The sequence below is a fragment of the Triticum aestivum genome, chromosome 3D, assembly GCF_018294505.1.
Source record: "Triticum aestivum cultivar Chinese Spring chromosome 3D, IWGSC CS RefSeq v2.1, whole genome shotgun sequence".
Taxonomy (NCBI): Eukaryota; Viridiplantae; Streptophyta; class Magnoliopsida; order Poales; family Poaceae; genus Triticum; species Triticum aestivum.
Genome location: NC_057802.1, coordinates 351,241,391 through 351,250,083, shown reverse-complemented (window position 1 = coordinate 351,250,083; position 8,693 = coordinate 351,241,391). Strand labels below are relative to the sequence as shown.

The following is an 8,693-nucleotide window of genomic DNA, read 5'->3' as shown; positions in this document are numbered from 1 at the left end:
ATGCTCTAAATATTGCACATCTAAGTCCTATGTCATTGATTTTATGCTAAGATTCGCGCAAGCATTTTCTTTTGTCTTTTTTTTCTAGTTTCATTGAGTCACTTAAATGTGCAATAACTATAGCACATCTAGATGTGTTTTTTTATCAGCCAAACATCAGCTATGGCTGATCCTTAAAAAAACATCATTACATACCATTAAAAAAACCTCATCACATTTATTTTTCTTGAAAACGGAGTCAGTCATCTGCATTACATGATGCACACAGTCAATTTATTAAACATGAGTCAAGCTTAAGTCATCGAGTACTCAATAATAATACAAATAAAAGGAAAACACTGTCACAAACAGTCGAACCCAATATTACATATTATCTACATGATCTACGAGTGATCATCAACCAAACTGATTGAATAAACCATGCACAACCGTTTCGAGCCAACTACACCCAGAGGCCATAAGCGTCTGCATCCAATACGGGCCAATATCCGAGGCCCAATTCTTCTGAGCGAACACGGTGCATGGAACCCCGTCCGGCAGCTTCGGCCCACCCGTCGTCACCTTGCACCGCATCCACGTCGGTCTGGCCGAGCCGTCGTCGCCCCGGAACAGCCGCACATCGACCTCTAGCTCCACCGAGCCGGCACGCCGCTCCGCCGCCATCTTGTCTCTGAGCAACGTAGGCAACTCGACACCGTCGTCGGCCCATGCCACGACTGTCACGTCCCGTGCATCCATCGCGCCCACGCAGAAGCGCGGCGTGCGGCCCCACGCGACGGTGAGGCCGGAGTAGAGCACGACCGCCTCGCCTTGGCGGTAGCACCTGTCCGCGGGGCGCCGGTTGACGGCGTGCAGGGTGATGTTGAAGGCGGTACTACTGGAGATGGGGTCGGCTGGAACCGCCGTCCGGGGAGCCTCGGGACTCGTGGCCTCGGTGACCTGAACGGAGAACTTGGGAGGCAGGCCGTTCAAGCGGAAGAAGGCGCAACCGATGGGTATCCAGAAGAAGAGGGGCATCCAGATGACAGCAACCGCTGCCTTGTTTAGATCCTCACGAAGGGAGTAGAGATTTCGAGACTTCATGGCGCAGTTTATGCCCAAGGCTTCTCGGTGATGCATGACCTATTTTGCTCCTGTTTTGCGAATATGTAGGCTGACCTAGCTAGATAGTCCTGTTGGGAACCGTCACCTGACCAGCTGGTACGTCTCTCTACATTTTTTCTGTTCAAAAACAAATATCTCTTGTGCTATTTGTGCCACGGTTGGTACTCGATCGATACGTTGACTCTAATCCGTGTTTGAGGTTTTACAAAGGGAAGTGGCAGTTGCACTCAAATAACGGCTGGGAAAATCCAAGTAGGATGCCATGGACCATCATCGCCTGACAGCTCCGGCTCCGCCGCCGTGTTGTCCAATGACCAATGGCAACGACACCACTGTCCGGTCTCTCATGTTATACAAGATTCAGTCGAGAAACTCATCTCCAGGTTTCCTCTTCCTTTCCTATGGAGGGACGTCCTACGCTCGGTCATAAAAAAGATGCAGTCTTCTTGAGCTCCACCGCTGCCACCGCAGACAAGGAGTGACTCAGGCCCTGTTTGTTTAATAAGTCCTAGGACTTTTTTAAGTCCCAACTTATAAGTCATAAGTCCCTACCTGTTTGTTTACATCGACTTATAAGGCCCTGTTTGTTTAATAAGTCCTAGGACTTTTTTAAGTCCCAACTTATAAGTCATAAGTCCCTACTTGTTTGTTTACATCGACTTATAAGTCCCGAGTCCCTGCATGTTTGTTTACAGGGACTTATAAGTTGATAAAACACTTGTTCACATAACCCTTTTTCATACAAACGAATTACAGAATAGTGACAACCGAAACAACACTTGTTCATACAAACGATTAACACTTGTTGATAAGAACCAAAATAAGAGATAGTACATAACAACCGAGATAAAAGAAATTACATAAATGAACAACACTTATGCATATCATTGTTGTTTCAAGGACCACAACCCATCAGCGACCCAAGCTCTGAATTGATTCATAGCAGCACTGTCCATCTCATTTGTTGAATCATTTTTTGTGGTCGTTGGCATAGACAATGGTACATAGTTTTCATCTTGATCACACTTGTCGAACTCTATATCGGGCAGTTGACTTTGTCTAATAAAATTGTGCAGTGCAATGCAAGCCACAATGATTTTGCTTTGTTTCTGCTGTGGATAACTAGGCAAGTGAAACAAAATCCTCCACTTGTTCTTCAAGACTCCAAAACACCTCTCGATGACATTTCTAAGTGAAGAATGGGTGAAATTGAAGTGTTCCTTTTTTCCTCTAGGCATTGTGCCATCACGGTACTCCTGGAAATGATAGGTTAAACCCTTGTATGGTGCAAGATAACCCGGTCTATTTGGGTACCCTGAGTCCACAAGATAAAACTTATTAGGTGGTGGTTTTGGAAACTTGTCACCAAATCTGGATCGTGCATCATTGAAGACCCTCATGTCATGCACTGATCCTGGCCAACCAGCTAGGACAAATGTGAATCTCATATCAAAGTCACACACACATCACATTCTGACTCTTCTCCTTATGTCTATTCCTATGCTGGGCAGCAGTGGCAAGTGGTACCACAACTTGTATGTGTGTCCCATCTATTGCACCAATGCAATTATCCATAAATGGTGCATACTTTCTAGATCTTAATTTTGAATGCACAGTTCTGAATTGACGATCTACTGGCCTGATGATGTCTTTTGCAAGCTTGATCAGACATTCCAAAACCTTATCAAACTTCCTTACAATTGTCTCCAATGACCTAACAAATCTGTTTGCTGCTTGTCTTACAGATTGAGGGGAACCTACTATCCAAAGAAACAGGCCTAGAGACTCAACTGATGACATTTTTTTGGTGGACTTCAAACCATAGGAATCAACAAGCACACTATGCAATTTCTCAAACACTGGTCTGTGCATTCTAAACATGTTGTAACAAGCAGTTTCGTTGCCTAGTGTTGTCATAACCCAATCATGCCCAGACTGTATTGGTACTCTTCTAGGTCCTTTGTTACCGTAAGAGTCCAGGTAGTACATACCAATCATGCAGGCCATCTGCATCATTCTTCTCTTCCTTTTTTGGTGCATGAACAACATCAGTGCTTCATCATCACTGCTGCTCCCATCATCACTGCTGATTCCATCAACAGTACTGTCATCATCCTGAAACATGCAAACATTAGTACAACTTCTTCATCATGCACCACCTCTTGAACTTGAAAACATTAGTACATGCATGAAAAAGGACACACAGTAACATGCAATGATCATTTAACAAGGTCACACAGTACAGGTCCATTACATATATTAGAAAAAGGACAAACAAGATCACTACTACACTAGGACAGCTTCTTCATCATGCACCACCTCTTCAACCAAGTCAGTCTAGCCTGATCACTTGAAATGTTCTGAAATATGACTCTGTTTGCCTCATCTGCAAATAGTTGAGTTGCCATGAAGTACTCAACACTTGTTTCTTCTGCACCACATTGAACTGCCAACAGTTGACAATGAGTAATGGATTCCTTAGTGTTGTTTGCTTTCTTCTCTTTTGCCTTGTCCTTTGCTTCCTGTCTTTTGTTTGCATATTCAGTGATCATGTCAGAAGTGTTCTCACTAGTCATAGTATTGATGAGCCCTGTCATTAGTTTCACCATTGGGCTCTTGTGTTTCTTGCCTGGGCTTGAAGCTGACTGTTCACCGTAGCTGCTTCCCCTCTTCCTGCTGGTGGTGCTCATTGGACTCTCCTCATTTCCATCATCGGCAACAACATCTTCTTCTTCATCTTCATCTATGGGCACATAAGCTGATGATCCATCAACTGCCACACCTTGAAATAGCTCTATTAGCATATCCAAATACTCAGGATTGCCACCCTTGAATTTTCTGACATCTGGTCTCTCCTGCAACATTAGTTAGGTAATTAGGACAAGGCTAAATAATGTAACCAAGTGTGAGCAATTCAGATGTAATTTGCAAAATAATGTATGTACCTTAATTACTTTTTTCCACCACTCATTCGATGCGGTTATAGCTCCATCTCCAGTTCGGCCACAACCAGTTTGCTGCCCCAACCACACCCAAGAGAATTTTTCCATTTGTATTTCTACTTGTTTGAATTGCTTGGTAGTATGGAGGAGGCCAGCACGCTGATAAATTTTTTTCTTCATATTATTGTAGGCTCTACTTGTCCAAGTACCATTCACACAGTGCCCATCCCTAGCTTCCTCACAGGCGATGTTACAAAATACAGTAATATGCTCGTCTGTCCAATCAGCCTTGGCAATGTTTTTCTAAACAAAAAATAACAAGTACACAATTCAAACAAAAGTAGAATCTAGCTGGTTCAAATTCTACACAAGGTATACCATTGTACACACAATTAGCTAGCATATAAAGAAGATGAATTTGCACCCTGTGACAGAAAGCTAACTATGTGTACCAATCAGAATTTTACCTCTCCAACAGCAAAATCCTCATCTTCATCTTCAAAGCCTTCATTCTCATCGACATCTTCTGAAGATGCAGCAGTTGACGACACACGTTGCTTCCCCGCAGCTTTTCCTCTACTGCCGGCCGATGAGGACACATGGGCTCGACCTACACCGCGTCCGGTGACCTGCGACATGGTCCTCCCACGCCCTATCACGCCTCCCTCAACGGCAGCTGCGCCCGGGGCGACGAACGGACGCAGGTGAGAGCCGGCTCGGCCTCCCGTGCTCCGAGACCGTGCTCGGCCTCCTCCGCCCTGGGGCACGGGCCTCCCACGACCAGCTCCAACCGAAGGAACGCCATGACCGGCCGACTGGTCGAAGAGGAGTTGCTGGTACGAGCCCAACTCCGGGAAGCCGTCGATGTTGCTGTTGAGATCCAAGAAACCCATTCCCCTCCCGAGATTTGCACCGGCGGATGAGCCTTCAGAAATCTGTTGAGACGAGGGGAATTGAGAGAAGAAGGGGATCTCGTCCTCCTCATCGGCCATGGCGGCGGCGATTGCGGGCGTAGGGCGGCGGCGGCGATTGGGGCGAGGGCAGGGAACGAGCGGGGTGATGCGGGGGGTGCGTCCAGATCGATACGATAAGTCCCAATAAGTTCCTCCCTGAGAGTCCTTTTTAATAAGTCCCAAATGACCCCAATAAGTCCCTATAAGTCCTTCCTGTTTGGTTTAGATGGGACTTATAGGGACTTTTTTAAGTCTCTAAACCAATAAGTCCCTTGAAATAAACAGGGTCTCAGACTCAGAGCAGCCTAGGCTGACAAACAGAGCATGCCCCATCAGCGTATCCACCTTGTTCCACCACCCACTGTTCAGGTCTGCTGCTACGAAGGCTTCGGTCCGGGGCACAAAATGGATGGTATCCAGATCGACCTGCCGTTCCACCAGCAGCAACCGATCCCCGGACCCCGACAAGGTAGAAAAGAAGAAGCAGATTTGTAGCTGGCAGTCGAGCAAGGGTCTCGTGGCGTGCTTCGTATGCACTGGACGGATCTTACACCGCTCTGCTCGTCGCTGACGTCCAGAACATGGAGCTCCGGTGATCGACGGCTTTCATCATCCAGGCTGAGCATCATTACAAGAGTTGCCATCGCGCGCCTTCTTCTACGGGTCTCAAATTGACACAAAGAGGCAGGGAGATGTGAAGTTCGGTCTGTTCAGAGGTCAATCGATTGGGATCCTTCTCAATCTCTCGTGACTATATAAGCTTTGCCGGCTCCAATTCCAACTCCAGCTCCAACACCGTCGCGTGTTTCGTAAGCAGACAAGTAGCTTAACTGAGAAGCGAAACAAATAAACGAGTAAAATGACACACGTGACCACCATAAAAAAATATCATCTTTGGTTGCATACCATAAGAATCCATGCCCTGCTTGTGTTTCAGCATCACAGATCTCAACAAAAGTTTCCACTCCCCAAATACAGCACAAAATGATTGTCCAGGAACTTGACAAGTCACTATTGAGAATGGTACCCTGCCTGATTTACATGAACATTAAGACACCTGTTTAAGACAATTAACAGTGGCACCACAGTTGAGCATGCACAGAGTTTGTAAGAAAAAATGTAACCTAAAATTTAGTGGTATCAGAATAGGAAGGAGAGTGCAATTTTAGGAGAGAACATGAGCTCCTCTAGTAGTAGTGACTGTCCTAAACCTCTCCTTGCCAACTTCATCTAATAAAAGCGAGTTGGTCAAACACTTGATATTGTAGGAACACCATTAGATACGCTTGACTCTGGAAAAACATGATAAAGCTGAGAAGTATTGTGGGGAAAATCATTAATCATTAGTAGAAAGGAATGTAGTATTTTCCGTAATTAATTTTCTTTGTCCACTTAAAATAATGTGATTGTTCCTAGGGCAAAACAACCCAAGCAATAACCTGTGATTGGGCCACAAAATGGTTTTCAGAAAAATGACAAGTAGGCTCGTAATTTTGCTAACTCCTTGCACAAAGTTGATTTGTATTACAAAGTTGGTACTGCAGCTCCTTGTGCTTTCATATACAAAAGTCGATGTATATACACAGAGTATGCAGAGGAAGAATGTGCAACCGGATGCACTAAACAAAGTGTGCGGGGAAGGAAGCTCTGCCAGAGTGATCCCAGCTGATCCACCGGGTTTTGTCCAGAATCCTGGCGGGGAAGGGATTAACCGAATGGAGCCATGTCCTAAATAAGGTGGCTAAAAAAGAATTTAAAATTAAGACAGGACTCCAATTTCAGAAAAGTAACAAGACCAGACTCAACTGTTAACTGCATTTCTTGTAAAAAAATCATACTCACCACTGTAAGTTACAAGTCATATGGCATCGAAAGCAAACCCCTGGGAACATAAATTAATGCTTTTCAAATAACTCTCCTGTCCAATATGGTGTATATGGAAAGGAATCTCCTACACATTGTACGTGTAACATGCCCAAGTCTTGAACTTTCGAGCTACTCAAATGATAGGCAACTACTCTTGCTCTTGACACCCACAAGAAGGCAATCTCATCATACGGATGAAATCCAAGGAAATAAATACTACCAGAGACAAAGTCGCATTCATCCCCATCTCTTGCCTCAAGGAGAATACCATTGTTGAAGTCCCATTCACATTTATCTTCCACGATCACTTTTTTACCATCTCCATCATAATTACCACCATGTAAGATCCACGGACCGGAATTTTCTTCGTGAGACAACCAAGAAAACATTGCCACCACTGGCACAAGGCTGGTGTCAATCTTCAACCCCCACTCCATTTTACCCCTCAATTCACTAAGCAACCAAACCTGAAGTCGGTATGATCTATCTTTATAAATTAAAGCACAGTACAGCCCCTTCTTCGATTTCCCAATATAAAATTCTGTAAACTCATCCATGCTTGTAGGCGGTTTAATCACTTCATACTCACCATTCGACAAGGTTATGCTGCAAATGTGAAGTCAATGAAGAGAAAACGCATGTTAATAGATAGGACAATCAGTTTCAGCTTAAAAAGATGAGGAAAACCAAAACCCAATAATAAATATCATCGTTTGCTTAAGGGGTGAATGAGTACCGCATAATGGAGTCATTTTGGCAGTGCACATAAAGTTCTCCTTTCCAGTAGACGGTATAGCGATGCTCTGGTTCCCTAGCCCTAGGTGACTGCATGTCAGCAATGGCCCCTGCAGCCTCCCCTCTCCGGACCAACACCCTCTCCTCCCATGTCCATGTCCTTGAAGAGAAGACACGTATTGTATACCAAGAAGGCGGCCACTCTGATTCCTCCGTGAATACAGTCATGGAACCCAACTTGTGAGGAACTTTGGGAAGAAGAAGTACCTCGTAATGGGGCGACACAGTGGGGTCGAAAGCAAGGCACATGTCGTCGGCGAAGTCCTCCAACCCGGCGCAGGGGGGATGAGGCAGACGCACCCATTGTCGAGTTGCTGGATTGACCACCAGTTGATCCCAAAGCAAGAGAAGTCCATTGCAATGATCCATAATATGCAGATAGCCCTCAAATTTGGTGTCCAGGTAGTCGAGCCTGGCTGCGATCTTGCCATCTATCGACGGGCTCGCGAAGAATTTCGGGAGGGCCGGAAAAATCTCCTCCATGAAGAAGATCCCGGAGAGGGATAGCGGGAGGAGATCCGTCCGCAGCAGGCGCCAGTCGTCGACGACGTCGCACCAGCTTTTGCAGACACAGCGAGATGCGGCGAGGCTGCGCGGCGCCAGGCGCCGGAGGACGCTGGCGAGGACGCCATCAGGTAGTAGCTGTGCCGCCACCAGGGCCATGGTCCATGGATGCCGATGAACTAATTCGTCTTGAAAACAGAGAGGGCGCTAGCTGATGGTGACGGATCGATCGAGGGGCTGGCTCTTGGTGGGATGTGTGTAGCTGAGACGGGATTCGATTAGGATTTGCAATCGACTCTAGTTCCGCGGAGTGCGGCTGACTGACCGTGCCTGCCGTAAATCGTTAGGATCTCCGCATGCATCTGGAGTTTAGTGTTTTTTTTTAATTTAGTAAAATGCATTATGCGTCATTAAACTTGCTCTTTTAGGATTAAAAAAAAATTAGTGAAAAAAAACTTGTTGATGATAGTCACTTTGGTCACTGTACATACAGTAATTGCACTTGATGTCAGAGCGTTCACTTCCACCA

General features: G+C 45.7%; 1 protein-coding gene across 3 annotated transcripts; it reads right to left on the bottom strand.

Annotated features, from left to right (window-relative positions):
* Positions 1-6,082: 6,082 nt before the first annotated feature.
* LOC123078823 (putative F-box protein At3g16210) lies at positions 6,083-8,487 on the bottom strand. Of its 3 annotated transcripts, none has more exons than XM_044501451.1 (3): positions 7,602-8,487; positions 6,842-7,471; positions 6,083-6,740 (listed from the first exon to the last, which is right to left on the bottom strand). In XM_044501451.1, exons 1-2 carry the CDS (start codon positions 8,321-8,323, stop codon positions 6,895-6,897), a joined length of 1,299 nt encoding a protein of 432 aa, XP_044357386.1. In that variant the 5' UTR covers positions 8,324-8,487; the 3' UTR covers positions 6,083-6,740; positions 6,842-6,894. The 3 variants fall into 3 exon arrangements, with proteins under 3 accessions (XP_044357386.1, XP_044357387.1, XP_044357385.1); XM_044501452.1 differs by lacking the exon at positions 6,083-6,740 and having other exon boundaries at positions 6,801-7,471; positions 7,602-7,760; positions 7,868-8,487; XM_044501450.1 differs by lacking the exon at positions 6,083-6,740 and having other exon boundaries at positions 6,801-7,471.
* Positions 8,488-8,693: the final 206 nt, after the last annotated feature.